Here is a 19,479-nt window from a genome sequence, read left to right as displayed (position 1 = left end):
CTGCGCCACGATCAGGTAAAAAAATTACTTCTGACTGTCATGAGCCCCTTCTGGTATTAAAGGCGATAACAATCGGCATTCTTGATGTTAACTGCTTTATTGCTGAATAGAACAATACGTGTTTCCCCTGGAAGTATCAGCTCTAAACTAAAACATGAGCAGGATAGCGAAGGCCGCTGCTTACAGATCTTATTTAACGTAGGAAATGTTTCCACAGTTCATTCCCTTTAACTTGATGAGAAGCTTCAAAACCAACGGAGCCTATTTTTCGTAGCTCAGTGTCAGAATGAGGCAATAATACAGGTCCCTGGCCTTCCCTGAGCCATTATTCGTTACTGACATAATTTTCTAGCGTTAATGTAATATTACAGCTTCGATACCAAGACGGAGAGATAGTCATTCTTCGCCTGCATGGGAGGGTCCTGCATTGGCGGTATCTTGCCTACATTAGACGGGTCTGTTCGGCCAGACAGACTGAAGTTGATCAACAAGAACAACAGATTCATGCAGGCGGCATACAACTTCTTTTCCATCTCTAAAAACTTTCTACGAAACATCTTAGAATGAATATCTGATGTTCACACCCAGCCCACTTCTCCTCATCAACTAATTACTTAGGTATCTACCCAACTCTAACAACAAGTATCCATCCATGTATGGATCCTATCACACTGAAACAACATATACACCAGTGACTCACACACTCTTCTCTTCCCTCTTTTCCTTTGCGTAGAGGAACTATTGTAGCAGACTTCCAGTCCTCTGGAACTCCACCTTCCTCTCAGGGCAATCTGCACACTTTTTGTTTCTGCTCAGTTGCTCTCTTTTCCCTACAGCCCTACAGTATATCTGGGCACTTCACCACACATTCCATCAGGTCCTGGGGTTTTCACAATATTGACTTTCTAGATGTCTCATACACTTCCATCCAACTGATCTTTCCCTTCTTTTCCACCTCTCCTCTTCTTCCACTCGCTTGTGTCATCTCTTAACCTCGCCTAATACCTCACATGAATCACAGATATCGTCTGTGAATTCTTTACACATGCCCTGTACCCCTTCCATCAGATTCAGATCATTATTTATCTGCCCGTTGCCCTTCCAGTTTCTCTTGCACCCCGCTTCTATTTTTTCCCCCTACAGCTTTTCTACTCTCCTTCCAGCAAGGCCATCTCCTGTCGCCCTCTGCCACTGGTCACCCATCACATCTACTTAGGAAAATAATAAAAACTGTTATAGACAACATTTTATTCATGTAAAGTGCTCAGTGTGTCCACCAATGTTACAGAGATCTTGCTTCAGACAAGCTAGCCAGTCGGTGGCTAGGCCCTACAAAAAGGAAGAAAAATATATATGAATTAAAAATACAGTATTTCTGCATTCTTAAACACACACACACACACACACACACACACACACACACACACACACATATATATATATATATATATATATATATATATATATACCTAGGCTGCTTCCCCCAAGGAAAGGGAGGTAGCCGAGACAGGACGACTCACTCTCCATTTATTCATCCATTCAAACACATTCATTCGCATCTTAGCTCCAAAAGGGAGAACGGACAGATCCTCACCGCATCACACCGCACAAGGGTCAACTGCGCAATGCAATCAGTGACATCCGCAGCAGGGCCCGACAGCAGAACTGGTTTACCCCAGCCACATCATAACAGACCCATCCCCTTACCCGCACCTGACCTGACTAGCTGATCAGACCAAATGCGGGAGAATATCCCCTCAGGGCTGCGTCATCACTTATTCATTCACAATTTCTCTCCATTTATTTCTGTCACGCAGAGCCACTCTTCCATGCTCAACAGACATCCCTCTCGCATCCAGCGCTCTCTTCACACTGTCCATCCATCCTATTCGTGGTCTTCCTCTCAGCCTTACACCTCTCACATCAGATCTAGTTATCTTTTTCACCAATCGCTCATTATCCATTCTCTCCATATGCCCAAACCATTGCAACACCCTCTGCTCAACTCTACCAGCCATCTCCCGAACAACTCCAGTTCTCCTTCGCACTTCATCATTTTGCACTCGATCCATGCGCGTCACTCCACACATACTCCTCAGACATCTCATCTCCATTACATTCAAACTTTTCCTCTCTGCTACACCCATATTCCATGTTTCAGCCCCATATAATGCAGTCGGTACCACAACACCCTCATACAGCCTTCTCTTTACATCCATTCTAAGCGAACGACATTTAAACACTTTTTTCATTCCTCCCAGCACCTTTCCTACTTCATTTATTCTAAACTTCACTTCTTCATCTATTCTTCCATCCACAGCAACATGTGACCCTAGATATTTAGAACAATCTACCTCCTCAAGCAACTCACCATTCAAAACTATATTCATCCCCCTACCATCTATCAACCTCATACACTTCATTACTTTACTCTTATTCCCATTTACTTTCAATTTCCTCCTTTCACACACTCTTCCAAACTCCTCTACCAACTGTCTCAATTTCTCCTCTGAATCAGTCACCAGTGCAGTATCATCTGCAAACAGCAGCTGCTTCAGATTCCACTCTCCTCCATCAACATTTACCAGACTCAGACCACCTAAAACTCTTGCATTCACCTCTCTTACAACACCATCCATGTAAATATTAAACAACCAAGGCGACATCACACATCCCTGTCGCAGCCCCACTCTCACGGGAAACCAATCACTCACAGCATTTCCCACTCTTACACACGCTCTACTATTTACATAAAAACTTTTCACCCCTTTTAGTAACCTACCATCAAGTCCATACAATCTTAAAACAGTCCACAAAGCCTCCCTATCAATTCTATCATACGCTTTCTCTAAATCCATAAATGCCCTAAACACATCCTTGCCTTTCGCTAAATACTTTTCACACACTTGTCTCACAGCAAACACCTGATCAACGCATCCCCTCCCTCTCCTAAAGCCACACTGCTCATCACCAATCACTCCCTCTGTACCCTCTCTAACTCTCATAATTAACACTCTACCATACACTTTACCTACAACACTCAACAGACTTATACCCCTAAAGCTAGTACATTCATACTTATCACCCTTGCCTTTATACAACGGGACCACACAAGCACTTGCCCAGTCAATTGGCACCATACCTTTCTCAAAGCACACATTCAACAATCTTACTAACAGTCAACAATAGTCACTCCATCACCCTTCAGGCATTCCACAGCACACCCATCCATACCTGCAGCTTTCCCTGTTTTCATCTCCTCTACTGCCTTGTCCACTTCCTCCTTCGTGATCAAAGAATCATTCAACTCTCCCAACACATTTATTCCTTGCACCCTTCTATCCGCCACAATCTCAGCCACCCTTTCCTCCTCTACATATATATATATATATATATATATATATATATATATATATATATATATATAAGAACAAGGAATAGTGTATATTCAGATACTGGCTGCAGTGAATAAAATTATTATTATTATTATTATTATTATTATCAGTCTAACGTAGCATGATGGTACCATTTTACGCATTCCGCCCTTTACCGCGAGATTCATCCTGTGTGTGTGTGTGTGTGTGTGTGTGTGTGTGTGTGTGTGTGTGTGTGTTTTCTTTAATTATTCCAAGGCTATTTGATGGATTTTAATTAATCTTTCCAGGTGGGTTCGTCTCGTTACTGGGAAGTTTTCCATTATAAACAATATTACAACCATAACTTTTATCTGTGTCAGCTCCCTCACCAAATAAACAATTCCCAGAAACAGTGAAAGGAGGCCATACATGGCTTTGATATCTTAGTACCTGGTGTACAATGGACTCTCACCCGTAATGTGATATTTAGGGAACCTGAACCTCCCAATGAATCTTTGGGGAAGCAAGCCCTACTTCCAAAAATAAAAATGTTCAGAAACAAGGAAATGAGAGCACATGGATTTCCAAGAAATCGGCATAAATATCACAGAACTGGGTGTGCAGTCTCCATGCCTTCTCTGAATGCAAAGGAAGAAAGTGTGCATCTTCTTTGATATTAAAGTAATGCAGTCAGTGTTCCATTTCTTTAATTCTTCTCAGTAAACATTCCTGTCAGTCTGTCTATCTGCTCAGGCAGTAAAGAATTCCTCACCTGTGTTAAACAACCTTAACCTTCCCATGCCATGCCTCTCCCTGCTTCTCCCTGCCTAAAAGGCGGAGGGTGGTAAGGCACGGTATGACAGAGAAAGGGCCGGGTGCAGCTCCACGCTGGCGTGACTGAAGGAGGCTCCGTCTAGGACCTAGTGAGCAGCAGTAGGGTGGTGGAGACTATTAAGGAACAGGCCAGGCTGGTGGACAGGCTTAGTGGGCAGGAGGTGTTGTGGTGCTGCATGGCGGCCAGTTCCTCACCTGAAAATTTCAGCAAGCAGTGTGGGCAGGGTAAGAAATACACTTTGAAGGCTTCCAGAATATAGTAAAAATTATTGCTGGCATAGCCCTTCCCTTACAGTGAAGCCTTCCTATTTTATTTTTGCTATTCAGTCAGTTACGAGTATTTTTCGAAAAAAAGGGGCAACTTCCCGGGGTGAAGTGGTTAGAAATAATCTATATTAAGCTCTTTTTTGAGAAACGGTATCCCAAAGTTTAATAGTTCAACTGGTGGAAGGGAAAAAACAAACAGAGAAAATGACCTTGAATGTATTGTTGGGATTAATAAATGCAATGAATACTCGTATATCTGCAAATGACAGGTTTGAAAGTAGGTTTGGAGTCATTACACATTTATTCAAGAACATTTTTAAAGACTGGAGTCCCTATGAGTTGTACTTAGCAATGGATTATGCTTGCGGACGTCTCTCTCTCTCTCTCTCTCTCTCTCTCTCCCTGAGTAAACGTTTGGGGTTGTCACGAAATGTATGCAGGGAATAATTGAAATCAAAGTCTTCTCACGTGTAGTGCATCTTACAGCCGTCATGAAGAGACAATCTACATTTTCCCTTAGTTGCTAGAGGTTCTTCTTGAGGTGAAATAAGTGGTCTGTTGGTAGCAAAAATAACGAGTTCCCTTATAGAATCTCACCTTTTAACACGTGCACTGTAACATTCAGCGGCTGCGTACAGGTGGAGATGCATGTGTAGGTGCCAGAGTCTGTGGGTGTGGCGTGGGATCGAGCCAGGGACAGTCGAGACACAGGCGTGGTCATATTGTTATCGGTGACTTGGAACTCGTGAGCCGTAGGGGTGGCAACGGGTTGGCCTTCTCTGCTCCAGGCAAGGAAGGCTGGAGGTGGACATCCCTGGACTTGGCACACCACTTCCAGGCGACTCCCAGACTGTACGTACACCTCTCTGCTCGGCTGCACTGTCGCTACAGCTTCTATTAATGGGAAGAAGTGCTGTAAGAATGGATAATGTCCTAAAATAATAACTCAATTTTCCTAAACCGAATTCTCGTCTACTATAATAGAAAAGTATATCATTAGTGTGACCCCAGGCTCATCTGAAACGTAAACCCGGTGGACTGCAGGCTTAAGTTGCCTTCTCTTGCAACCTACCGTACTCCTTTTGAGGGACAAGGAAGTAGCTAAAGGACGTTTGCATAGCCAGGTAATGGAGTCGCCTGGTTATATCCATTCCATCAACATGAAGGCGTCCCTCTCGAGCACCAGCAAACTATGCAACAGCCAGCTATGGTTTCATTGTGGCCACAAAGCTGGAGTAACACTAATGTGCGCATTTGGTGTCCGGAGCCAAAGCAATAATAATTACAATACAGCGCCTGTGCTTCAGCTGATAATGATGCCATACTCGATTTGGGAGCAAACACACATTTCCCCATGTTTGGTGGAACGAAGTGATCGGGGACTTTTATTATTATTATTATTATTATTATTATTATTTCTGGTGCTGCCTCCAGACACTCTTCTTCAGCTCTACTGCCATGTTTCAGTGGGTAATGATGCCATACTCGATTCTGAATTAATTAATTGATTGAATGACTGAATCATTAGTTCATTACACTAAAAACATCATGGCAGTGTAACAAGGAGGTCATTGCTGCCATACAACAGGAGTAAAAATAAAACAAAGATAACTTAATTTACACACACACACACACACACACACACACACACACACACACACACACACATATATATATATATATATATATATATATATATATATATATATATATATATATATATATATATATATATATATATATATCCATCCATCCATCCATCATCCAATCCTACGTTGCCCCATTAGGAGCGTAGAAGCCCGGGGCTAGGCAGTTGGGCCTGACATTTAAGATAAGAGTGACCAACCTCACTCATCCCTGAGTGGCATTACGTGAGCAATAAACCCCAATCACCCCTTGGATATAAACCTTCACCGGTTCAATCCGACTGGAGCACAATAATTACCCACTAAACCACCAGGCGGCAAAATTTGGTTATATGGTTACCACCCAGCGTAGTAAATGGTTTCCTGGTGTACAGGAAACCATTTGGCATGTCACTCAGTGTAGAGTCACCCACAGGCAGAAGGGAGAGGAAAGAATGAAGGAATGAAAGACAGAAGAAGATGGAAGGAAACAAGGATGGAGGAGAGGACAGGGCAGACACCCGACAGCAACACTACATTGAGTGAGTGGATGGTGGGCGCCCCCACCCACCTACCTGTAAATATCTATCTATCTATCTCTCTCTCTATCTATCTATATCTATCTATCTATCTATCTATCTATCTATCTATATATATATATATATATATATATATATATATATATATATATATATATACGACAAATCAAAATAGTCAGCACACTTTAAAGTTCATATAATACGTCAGGGATATTCCGTTGAACTATGCATAGAAAAACAAAAGTTAAAATTATGAATAAAAATATAAGTTGACTGAGGAAACCTGCTTCCTCAACAAACGTCATACGTGTCCACGCCTCCTCTCCAAGGACTGAGGAGAAAAAGAAAGACCCATCACCCGTTCTAAACCTGGAGAGTTGTAAACCGAGGGCGTCCCCTAGGGCGTTGACTGTTACACTCAAATGACCAATGCCACACAGTCAGTGGGACCAGACAGTCTTCACAATAAGGTGGGGATATTCCCTCCAGGAGACGGCACTGCGTCAGGCGTGTATGATCGATCCTCAGGCGGGTCAAGGCAACTTCCCAGTGAAGGGGCATGGCTGTATAGACCCGTAAACTAATATAAGCCGTCACCTCCCGTAGCTTGCTTGGAACAGGAAATGTATCCCTTGCATGTTGCCAGGAGCTCAGGACAACAGCTTTAATCACAGGGAAGTAATCCCTGTAGGGAAGAGGTCTGATCGAGGCATCAAGGGTGCCTCACCTGCACATTCAGTTCCCTGTATTCCAGGATAGGCCAACACCCAGCAAAACGAAATACTCTGGGCATGACGGCCCACCAGGTGGAGCTTTTCTCAAATTTCCCACACCAAGGGATGGGGAGATTAAAATGCTCGAGAACAGACAAGGGTGCCCCTAGAGCAGCTAGAAATAGTAAAACTAATTACATTATAGGTAAGGATGAGTTGAAGACTCGATTCTGGAGGAGACAAACATTTATATTTCCGTGAATGTACTGATCAGAGGCCTAATACATCTGTAAAGCTTGTCAGCTTCACTGGTATGGCGTTAAACTAAATGAAAAGGAAAAAAAAGCTTCCTTCGGCTGAGTCATTAATGTTGTCGAATTATGGTATTGCCCAAACTATCTCCCTGTAATATTTTTCATATATCTTCGTTTTTACCATCAGACTATTCCCATAAGCTTAAACCAGACGTTGATAGTGAAGGGAATAGAAACAAAATCCGTAGACCTTTCTCATTAACAAGAGACACACATTAACCACTACCGGTACCTGTGTTGGGATGTAGTGAGCAGGAACTTAAGGTATTCGTTTCAAAGACACCTCCTCCCACTATTTTTTTTTTTTTTTTTCATTTATTCTGGCTATCTCCGGACGACTGTACTCAGCTCAGAAGCCACTTTTCAACGGGCGATGTTGCGATATTCGTTCAAAATATTATAGCTTATTCATATTAACTAGATGGAAATTTTTTGTCATTTTACAGCTTACTTTCCGTACCCCATTGGCAGGACAAGACAATACTGTGACTTTACATCCTTTCCATGGTATTTTTTTGTGGCCAGCATCATATTCTATTCTTAACCTATTGCTACAACTCGGGATTGGAAGTGGAGAGATGGCCATTTCATGCCGAGTCAAAGTGAACAGGGATTAGTCACCTTGCACAGTGAGGTTGACGGTGTGTGTGATGGGCGGGGTGGTGGAGACCTGACACAGATAGGAGCCCGCGTCGGTCTTCCTCACGTAGTGTATCTTCAGAATCCACTGCTGCCCTCCCGCTGGGTTGACCGACACGAACCTGGCGTCTGAGGTGTACGTGACGGACTTGGTGGTCAGGAGGCGAATGTCCCGCCCCCGCACCCACGACACCTGTATGAAGGGAAGGTTAATGGTGGTGAACTACTTAGCGTTACTGGCTGACTGGAATCTGGCGTCTGAAGCGTTGGTGACAGACTTTGTGGTTTGGATGCAAATGTCCTGCCCCCGCACCCACGACACCTGTATGACAGAAAGTAAATGGTGGTAAGTTGTTTAGCGTTCTTGGCTGACTCCAGCCTTGTGTCTGGAGTGTAGGTGACGGACTTGGTGGTCAGGAGGCGAATGTCCCGCCCCTGCACCCATGACACTTGCATGGAAGAAAGGTTAATGGTGGCTGACTCTTACTTTGTGTCTGAGGTTTAGGTGAATACTTTTAGGCCTGACAGTCAGTTCCATTTGGTCCAGCAATCTTCGACATGTAACACACTTTCACATGTTACCGTTTCGGCGTTAATACCCACGGTCCATACTGAGTACATACTAGAGGTGTCTCACTCTGGACTGGTATACTGATATTAGCGGGAATAATTTTACGACATCGAAGGGTCAGTAAATTCTATTTCAGAATTCATTTAATCAAATTGCTCCCTGTCCCAGATTGGGATTGAACGTGGGTCATTTCAGACAATAGAGGACTTCTTAAACCACTGGACCACCACCTCCAGGGGTCAATTATTATCGTACCCCCGACACCTGTAGGAATGAAAGGTTACTAATCGTCAGATGAAGCACTTTTCACACTTGGTTGGCATGAACTTAGTATTTAATATTTGTATTTTGGGTATGACGGTCAGGAATTAGTTATGCTTACCGTGGCACCACAACACCTGTATGTTAAGGAGAGTTATTGGTGGTGCAGTGCTTAGCCTTCCAAGACTTTGGTTATTAATTTAATAGTGTCCAGTCTAATATCACGCCTGCCCACTGACAACACCTGTACAGGAGCGTGTGTTGATTGTAGAGAGAGAGAGAGAGAAAGAGAGTGACGGGGGGGGGGGAACCATGAGAGAGAGAGAGAGAGAGTGACGGAGGGGGGGGGGAGCCATCGTCCTAGAGCTGAGGCTTAAATGGCGAGTGAAAGGATGAGTGAATCAATGTTGGGTAAGCAGCCTTGTGTGTGTGTGTGTGTGTGTGTGTGTGTGTGTGTGTGTGTGTGTGTGTGTGTGTGTGTGTGTGTGTGTGTGTGTGTTGCTGAATCTTCCCCACTTCTAATTCTATAAGGGTTTCATAGCGTTAGGTTGATGTCTATGATGAAGCACCTGTAGTTTTTAATTCATGAGATTTGTTTCATCTTAATCATAACTGTTATATATAAATGAGTTACTGCTACATGTTTTAACTGAGAGAGAACTAATTACGGTGCACTGTTAACCTACAGAGCCCGGGGATGTCATTTTGGATTTATTCTTATCCCCTCGTGACAATTTTCATCCATTTTTAGAGAAACTGTTCGAACTGGAGGCGTTAGACCAAGTAATAATATACCCGGCCAGTTCAGTGGGACTTTCCTAAGTTACATAAGATCATCTGGCGCAGAAAGAATAAGATAAACAAACGACGTTAGTCGGATTTAAAAAGTTAATGAAGAACACTTGCAGGAATCTCTTCAGTCCGAGGGTGTCATTTCTACTGAATTTTCGCTGTTCATTGACTTTTCCTTTTAATCTTCAGTTTTTAGATTCAGATGAGTAAGATGTCATCATCATCATCATCACCATCATCATCATCCATTGCAAGTCTGTAGAACAGAGGCCTCCCCAACTCTCTCCACGAATTCCTTGACTGAGTCAGTCTTTGTCTCCTTGCCTCATCTCTCCACCTCCTGTTTGACATTTTTCAATTACGCTTGCAATCTCGGAGTCCAGTCAGTCAACCTCTTACTCCATCGGTTATCTCTTATTCTTACATGACCTGCCCACCCCCATTTCTATTCTCTTATAACATCTATAATGTCTTTGGCTTTAGTCTGCTGTCTCACTGAAGTTGATCTCTTCCTGTGTCTAAAAGGTATTCCCAACACTGATGTTTCCATTGCTTTTTGAGAACGGATTAGTTTGTTTACCATCGATTTCGTCAGTTTCCAGGTCTTACAATCGTACGTCATAGCTGGGATTATATTCGTTATATACTTTTTGTTTCATACGTCCTGGCAATCTACTTTCCATGGTGTCTCTGTGTTTACCAGAAACTTTCCATTCAATTGTAATGCATTTTTTGTTTGCTTTCATGATCTTTCGTTAACTTCTCAAAGAGTTTTTGCATTTATTTTGATGACACTCTTAAGTGTATCTGAATTAAACATTGAAGGATTTACTAATGATGTATGTAACCATTCCAGATCAAATATGTTTTCTAAGATGCTGCATAGAATCATGTAAGATTTCAGGCATACTATGATTAATACATATCGGAATGAAGGGCTTAAGTGAGTTAGGGAACTCTAATGCAGAAAGACTAAGAAATAATCATTATTAACCCATCCACTGCAATGAGGACTCTACAAACTCTTCTTGACCATGCTCATTGATTTTATTTTCATTTTACAAAAGGACCCGTGGAGGTGAAATGGTGGGAGTGTGATATAATTATGATAATGGACTGGCCTACTGCACACCCACTTACTGTACTTATGAACTGCATTTACCAACTTTTATTTTGAAGCCAGGAAACAACCCCTTTCAAAAGTATAAAGTGTTTAAAATATGTGTCCTGACAATGTAATGTATGTCTGAAGAATTTTCAAAACTGGTGCATTGGACAGAGCCGTACTACCGGTATTTAACTATTTTACATCTTACTGCTTTCATATTTTGACTGCATAGTCTTGAGACATCAAAATTGGTTTTATAAGACGTCACGGTGTTGGAGAGGGACACCTTCACGCTGCACCACCGACATAACTCGGCGGCTGCACTGCCTAGTTTTACAAACGTCCCTCAACTCACTCCCAATCAAGTGGACTGCAGGATGAGGGCAGCTTCAACCTGCGGTCCACCGGGTTCACGTTTCATATGAACATGGTGCTGTTGCCTCAGTATGTCACCCGGTTCAATGAGTAGGTATAATTTTAACACGACTCTTTAGTCATTCTGCTTTCTACTTCAGTAACAGTACCACACGATAATAATGTTCAGCTTAGGGAGAAGCTTCTCGTACTCAAAGGTTCTCTTACAGTTCCACGAATACCTACCGCTTTCCAAATAAATTTAGTATATTTCTCGTAGTTTAACTCTACATGCGATACTCTTAAAGTCAAAGATGTAATTTACTGTGTAAGTTATTAAGATTCTAAATTTCTCTAAGCTTATAGCCATAGTTCCCCCCCTAAACACACACACACACACACACACACACACACACACACACACACACACACCGCTCGCTGGCTCAGTGGTAGCGTTCTCGCTTGCCATCTGGCAGACGGGAGTTCGCGCCTCGCTCAGGTTGCGAAAAGTTTCACTGATGAAATGGGCGGTTACTTCCCCCTTGAGCAGGGGACGGGTATGTGTGTGTGTGTGTGTGTCAAGGTCACAGCCTTGCCCTTAGATCGGACTATATGAGCTCTCAGCTCCCTTCCGGGAGGGTAAAAGCTATCACGACCATCAAGTGATCCTGACCGACCCGGTGAATTACACACACACACGCATACACTCACACATACACTTTCTATGTTTATCTGTTTATCGTTGTCTATGTGATATCTGTCTACCAGTCTCTCTATCCCTCTGTCTATCTATCTCTAAGTCTCTTAATGCCAACCTTTGTGTTTCAATCACTCTGATCCATTCCCCAACAGTTTTAACTATTGGCCAATTAACGTGTGTCAACTCACGGTGTAGTTATGCAGGTTCCTAATACCACACGGCAGCATGGCGGTGGTACCAGACACAACCGTGACCGTGGTCTCTGTGGTGTTGGTGAAGGACGGGCCGCTCAGGGTGGAGTACTGGATGGGTGGGGCTTCCTTCAGTATGTCCTTCCATACTGACCTGTCTGTGAGAGAGGAGAAAGGGGGGGGGGAGAAAGAAATTAGTTCGCGAAGTAAAAGACTTTATTTCTGTAAATTCTGGGAAGGTTGGGAAAAAACATTACATTCACGGGAACTCAGATGCAAAATATTTGTGTTAATCATGCCTAACTCAAGTTTGTATGAAATACGAGGTGATATATCTCCCTATCCCCAGAAAGGAGGATGGTGGACTTCAAAAGGATGGCACCTGAAACCCGCAGCCCACTTGGTTCACACTTCAGATGGGCTTGAGTTTGCAACTACTACAACTTTCGCGCAGCTCGTAAAAACCGTTCCATTAGAATTTCATCAAGCGGTATCTTGTGTGTTGTGGTGACGTCTCAGTCAGCTTGTTACGCGTGTGGCAGTGGATGTAAGAAATTAATGAAGCATGCAGGGTGGACTTTGATAACACTTACTAAGCCGTCACCAGCAGTGGAAGAGGAGAGCTGTATATGAACCACCATGTTGACTATGTCTGTTAGTTGTTGAGAGGAATTAGGGAGAGAAAAAATGGCAGAATTAGCCTGAAATACTCTTCGTGGTGTTAATGAATAAGCAGGCAATACTGAATAGGCACTGTCTCCTTCGCTGTTTCCTTCTGTACTGCGTTTTCTGACAGACAAGAGACTGAGTGTGATATTGTGTTGTTAGAGGAAGCATGGGAAGAAAAGAAGAAACCTGACGTGAAGGAAGTTGATGTTCTTTTTACAGGGAAGGGGGGAGTAGAGAGAAAGAGTGAAAGACAAATTGTGTTCCTTTTCTTTGCAATTTTATCTTTGGAGAATCTAGGGAGAAGAGTGTAACACAAAGACGAGAGATCAAGGGCAGATTTGTGCATTTTTATGATTGTTGTGGGTGTTGGCTGTTTAGGAGACTGAGCGTAATTATACCGTAATTACATATGCGTGGCCAAGGCCATCGTAAAACCAAACTTTGACGTACCATCACTGTTAGAAACAGCTTCTGTTTTTCTTAAAGTTTTCGTTTTATCGTTTTTACTGGCATATTATTCGAAATTGATACAAGTAAAGAATCCTGTGATGCAATAAAAAGAATGGGATGGCATCAGGTACCCATGCCGTGTTTGCAGAGATGATTAAGTGCAGTGACGAATGGAATGAAGTGTTTGCTGAAAACATATAAAAAATTTAGACGAACGGATTTGTAAAAAATCGGGGAAGGAGGGAACCAAAGAGCAGACGCCCGCAAGACTATGTCCTCCAAGAAAATATAATAATAGAGCTAAACTGAAGAGCCATTCATTTCAGGATGACTGGACATACTGCATTTAAAAGACTGCAAGTCATAGGCACAAGGAAATACGAACAGAGGTAGACACTTCCAGATTTGACATGCTGCATACATGAAGGACTAAGAGTACAGTCAATTCTTACATCCGTGAGTTGGACAGAAAACAGGTGAGAGTTTGCTACTAGACGGGTGCTCTGCGCGAAGACAGTCAGAAGAGCAGTGATTAGTAAAACAGCGATTGAGAAGAGATAAAGGTGCAAGGCGCGGCGAAAACAGGGTGAATGGAGTCTGTAAAAGGAGGAATATTAATGAGAAGAAAAGTTTTAGACTCCACCTTGTTCAGGAGAGGTGAATGTTAATACCCACCCACCCTCAACACACAAGATGCTATAGTTGCACTCTATGCAGGGGCGAATAAAAGCTCTGTATAAAGTCAACAGCCGTCCAAGGTTAAAGAAGAAACAGGGTTAGCTTCGCATATCTAATCTCTTGGAAACAGATTTCGCAAGCAAGGTCATATGATGTTTCCAAGATAAACATAAAGAAAATGAAATCCCAAGTATGCTCAGAAATGTTGCACAATTGAGTTTGATTTTGTTAAATATTAAACGATATTCTTATGGAAAATTTTGGCTAGCTGAAAGCTGCAGAAACTGAGTTTTTAATGCATTAAAACAACAGGGTTACTTGTACCTCAATCAGAGACATGAGCCAAGTCACCATTTAGGTGTCTCATAGCCTCATTCTGAGTTTGTTGAAGTAACTGCTGGAATGGACGCTGTGAGTAGCAAAAGGACAAGTAAAAAGTGGAGTGTTCGATGTATGAGTGAGTAGGTTAGATGTGCAGCATAGAAGTCACTGATGAATAAAAATGGGTTGGTGAAAGGACAGAACCCAGCAGAATGCTACTCTTCATAGCGCTAGAAGTTCGGTGACTGTCTACAGCAGCAGCTATGGAAGACCAGAAAGGAAGCTGGAGATCATGGCACAGATAGAAGTTTTCGCCGAAGTCCCAAAATGAGGATAATCAAGAGTCTGAAAGGAAGGTAAGATCGCCTGGAGCATCCCTGGCAGAACCCCTAATGACAACTGGAAAGGTTTTGATAAAAGATTTTAAATTCTTTTTGTTAAAATTTCTTTTTGTTAATGTATTTAAAAATCTTTAGAAATTATAGTAATCAAAGTAATTAGGCGACAGTCAGAGGACTAGGAATGGTCACCCTTCTTTGGATGAGGCTCAATGAGAGCAAATTTAAGCAAGAAACAAAGGTACATGTCGACTAACAAAGGTAAAAGATTTTACCTAGGAAGGGTGTCAGCACAGAGGCAAAGTTGTTAAGAACAACAGGAGGGACCCCATCAGGCCAATATGCTTTGTTAGTTTGGAAGCCTGTGAGGGTAGAAGGTACATCAACCAAAGAAAATTTAATGTCAGTCATGAGGAAGTCAGAGGGGAAATGAGGTGGAGAAACACCACCAGAGTCATCCAAGGTGGAACTGGAGGAGAAAGTATGGGCAAAGAGTTCTGCCTTTCTAACAGAACTAGCAGTGACAGAACCATCAGAGTGGAAAAGAGGAAGTCAAACAATTCAAACCACTTACTGTAGAAGGAATGAAATTATTCTTATCAGTGTGAAGAAAAGACTTGGCATGGTTCCAAGCAGAAACATGAAAGGGATGTGATTCAGTGGTGGGTTGGCACTGGTACCTATTGCAGGCATTCTTCTTGTTGCTGACAGCAGTAGAATAAGCATGATTTAACTAAGGTTTCTTTGCATTAGTCCAACGATGAGAGAAAGAAATGTATGCTTCTTTATGCAAGAGAATGATCCCCATACTGTGCAAGGCACACTCAGATGACATTCGGCCATGCAAGCAGTAATCATTCAAGGGAAATTCAAGGAAACACTGCCCAATCAGCAACTCCATAGTGCCACAGCCGCTACTTCTTGAGAGAGTTCACAGGCCTTCGTGGAACAATAGGACAAATTAGGGTTATCAGGTTGTGATCAGAGAAGCCCAACAGAAAGATAAGGTTTACTAAGTAGAAATAGTTATAAGGAATAGGTTAAGTATGTTGGCACTCTCTCCAAGGCGGTCAGAGATATGTGTAGGGTGCTGTACAAGATGCTCTAGGTAATTAAGGATCAGAAAGATATAGTCTTCGACACTGCTGGGTCAGTGAACAAAAACGAGACCCAAAGGTGGTGGTGAACATTGACATCATCTAGAAAGTTTTCAGAGAAGGGAGAAATTGACAGAATATGTACTATCTTAGAAGTAAGATAGTCAAACTTTTTTTTTTATATATAGTCAGTAGAATTAATGGATAAGTACACAAGACAAACATTTAGTAAGAGAATGGCAGGATAGCTGAAGTCAAATGTGAAGAACTCAGAGGATTCAAGCTCAGAGACACGAGAGTAAGATACGTTGCTGCATACATACACACAACGACGGTCCTTGGCTTAAAGTGATTACAGAAGCTTCTGACTTCTACTCCTGAGTAAGGAAGAGGTGTGGTTAAATGGAAGAGAGATGGTCTGGAACAGCAAAATTAGGGGTAAGGCCATAAATGGTGCAGAAATTAATAAAAAGTGAGCCACAAAATGGTTTCATTGAACTCACTTGCTCATCTCTGGAAGAGGGGCTGATGGTGGGGGCATTGATGGTCCCCCTCCTACCCCACTAGGACTCCGCAGATAGGTGTTGAGATGCAATTTTTGCAAATTTTGGAACAAGAAGTGTGGTGTCATAATGCGAATATAGTTTCTTGCTGAAAGCTAGATGAAAATGTAGGAGAGTATCCTGGCTTACTCCCAAGTTACTGAGACACTGACAATGTTCTGTAAATGGGGATGGCCAGAAACTAGTCTTGAGGGTTTTTAAATAGGAGCTCCAACTCTCCTTGTCACCAGCTTTCTGTCCTCCATGGGAGTACTACCCTGTTCGATTGGTGCCACGGTGTGAAAAGAATGGCAAATGGCTGTGATAGTGCCTTTGTGAAAAACTATAGGTGAATGTTGGAGTGCATCAGGGATCAGTGTTGAGCCACTTATTGTTTGTCATGGTGCTTGAAGCTCCTTCACGTGACTTCAGAAATGCACTTTCATGGAAGTTGTTGTATGCTGATGCCTGGTATTGACTGCAGAGAATGAGAGGCGGAGGAAACATTCGAAAGTAGAGAGATGGGGCACATGGGTTTGAGAGTAAATTCAGATAAAACAACCGTGATGATATCTAAGGGTGGTGGTGGTACTGTCAAAGCAGAGAGAGAGTGGCCATGTGCAGTTTGCCACTTGGGTGTGGGAAGTAACTCCATCTTGTGCAGTATTTGTGATAAGTGGGTGAATAAGAGATGGAGTGGTACTAGAGGTAGACTGCGAGATAATGAAGCTTTTGTGTGTGTGGCGCGTCAGGGAGAGCTTGTAGATATTGTCAGGCAAGAAAGGATTGATTCTGTTGCTGAGTCTCTTGAGTATGTGTAAGAGTTTTGTTGTTTGTGGGACATGTTATGTGCTGGAGGTGGGGTAAGGAGTGGTGAGAGGAAGTTCAGGGAGCTGTTGCCTCGCTTGACATTCAGAGGGCTCTCCCTCCCATGCTACGGAATCTTTGTATGTGACCTGTGTTAGCAGCGTAATGCTGTATGGTAGTGAGTCCTGGGCAGAAAAGGAGGCGGATATTCATAGGCTCAAACGTGCAGAAATGACAGTGGTTGGGTGGATGTGTAGTGCATCATTGACTGTAAGCCTTGGCTGGGTAGATTTACGAATGAAGAGTGAAGAGGAAGGATGGGATTCGAGTGTACTGGTGTTGTGATGAAGGGAGGTAGATTAAGATGGTTTGGGCATGTGGGGAGGATGAAGCAGTGAGTCTTTTCACCGAGGGCCACTGGAAAGGCAATGTAGTGGTTCTCGGTGGTCCTTGGTGAGAAGACTGCCCCCCGAGAACTACATTGGGCCATTTCATGGCGCACTGAGAGCCACTGGAAAAGCAAGGTTAGGTTAGGTTAGGTTAGGATGCTGTCGGTAACCCTCGGTGAAAAGGCTGAACTGAATGGAGGGTGACAATTGAATATGGAAAGTGAAAATGTGAACATCGGGGGCAGGGTAGCGAGAGGCAGATCGAAAAAGGTCTGGGGTGAGGTCATAAAGTTTGACCTCAGGGATAAGGGACTGAATAGGAAGATTGCCAGAGATCATTCAGCATGGGTAGCTGCTATTAGATGACCAAGATCGATGCATGGAAGAATATTGGAACGTTTGTAAACGAAATGAATGATACGAAATGATCGGAGTGCTGTTTACTGAGGAAGTATCATAGAGAACGCGAAAAGTATATGAGAATGACTAGTCAGAGATAGACAGGGTCGTTTTAGCTGTGGGACTGACTCTGTTCTGAGGGTAATTATGACAATACATGCAAAGAGGGTGACTGAGAGGAAGAACCATGGATTTTGGGCCCCTGAATCGTGAGCAAATGGGCAGACGACTTATTTCCCAGAATATGGTCTTGATTAGTTTTCCCACTATTATATTCTGATTCTTTCCCCTTCCTTACTTTCTTGATCCTATCTTATCCCACTGAACGTGGAAAAAAAGGCTGAGTGACGATGATGTTTCTCATTTGTATACTGTCTGTGGTGTGGTATGGTAGCTTTTTGTTAGTTGTTTTTGCAGTTGTGTTGCCTCATTATTTGTTTATTACTTCATTATTTACATACCGTCCATGGTTGTGGCAGGAGCTGTGAGGACGAACAATAACACAGCATAAGTGACCAGCAGTGTTGAGTGGCAGGACTGGAAGGCCATATCTGCTGAAGAAGAGGGAATAAATTAACACAGAATATCACATAGTAGAATAAAGAGTAAACAAGAAGCGGTGCCAAAGCACAGCAAACCCATTCCCGAGAGTCATTTTAGTGCTGACATATAAACACAATAGGATATCTAGTCAAAGATGTCACATGTCATATTTTGAGTAAATTGGGTGAAAATTGACGATCTTAGGCTCATTTGAAATTTTAGGCCCGACTCACCTGACATTGACTCCCCTACCGCTAAGTGGGGTGACCTCCCTGATGTAATAAGGCATGCTATAGGTTTCAGCTTTTAAAGATGCACCTGTAGATTTTGGTTTCACGCCGATATAACGAATCTGAAAGGAGTTATGGCGGAAAAAAAAAAAATTACCCGTTCCCATTTTTTTACATTTTTTGGCCTACAGCCTGGGCCTTGGCACAGTTTGGCCCAAAATTTAGCCAAGTGATTAGGTCATAGCCCGTCCCATCATCCATGTAATATTAGTCAAAATCGCATCAGTAGTTTTCCAGTATAGTTGTTAACAGACAGACAAACAGGAAAACAGACAAGCTGAGTGAAAACAATACCCGTCCCCGAGCCCCTCTGGGCCGGGGACGGGTAACAAGAAAGAGTGGAAAGGGAAGAACTTGCAACACATTTTTAAAAAGTACTTAGAGCACTTTTATGCAATGGTTTAAGGCCTTTCATGCGATGGATTAAGGCCTTGCAGAGATAATGGAGAGTGATAAATTGACTATGAAAGTGTATGTGAATGAGATGGAAGGGGTAGGGGGAGGGAGAGACAAAGGATGAGACAGAAGGATGGAACAGAGATGTATTATTAACCTGTACCATCCCAGGCATTATGGGAATTTTATACCCACCCAATCCCAGACCAGAAACGGAAGAAATTTTTATTGCATAAAACAATCCAAAAGGACATATAAAATCAAGGAAAAGCAAAAAAAAGTACTCCTTCTAGGAC

General features: G+C 42.7%; 1 protein-coding gene across 1 annotated transcript; it reads right to left on the bottom strand.

Moving 5' to 3' along the window:
- Positions 1 to 4,269: 4,269 nt before the first annotated feature.
- Positions 4,270 to 18,503, bottom strand: LOC145416080 (hemicentin-1-like). The gene is made up of 5 exons (XM_080285174.1): positions 18,416 to 18,503; positions 12,262 to 12,422; positions 8,270 to 8,480; positions 5,055 to 5,351; positions 4,270 to 4,385 (listed from the first exon to the last, which is right to left on the bottom strand). Exons 1-5 carry the CDS (start codon positions 18,501 to 18,503, stop codon positions 4,270 to 4,272), a joined length of 873 nt encoding a protein of 290 aa, XP_080141300.1.
- Positions 18,504 to 19,479: the final 976 nt, after the last annotated feature.

This window comes from Coenobita brevimanus, chromosome 104 (assembly GCF_032717465.1).
Source record: "Coenobita brevimanus isolate Jiangsu-jjx chromosome 104, ASM3271746v2, whole genome shotgun sequence".
Classification (NCBI taxonomy): Eukaryota; Metazoa; Arthropoda; class Malacostraca; order Decapoda; family Coenobitidae; genus Coenobita; species Coenobita brevimanus.
The sequence above is the reverse complement of the archived record's forward strand: the minus strand, read 5'-3'. Positions and strand labels throughout refer to the sequence as shown.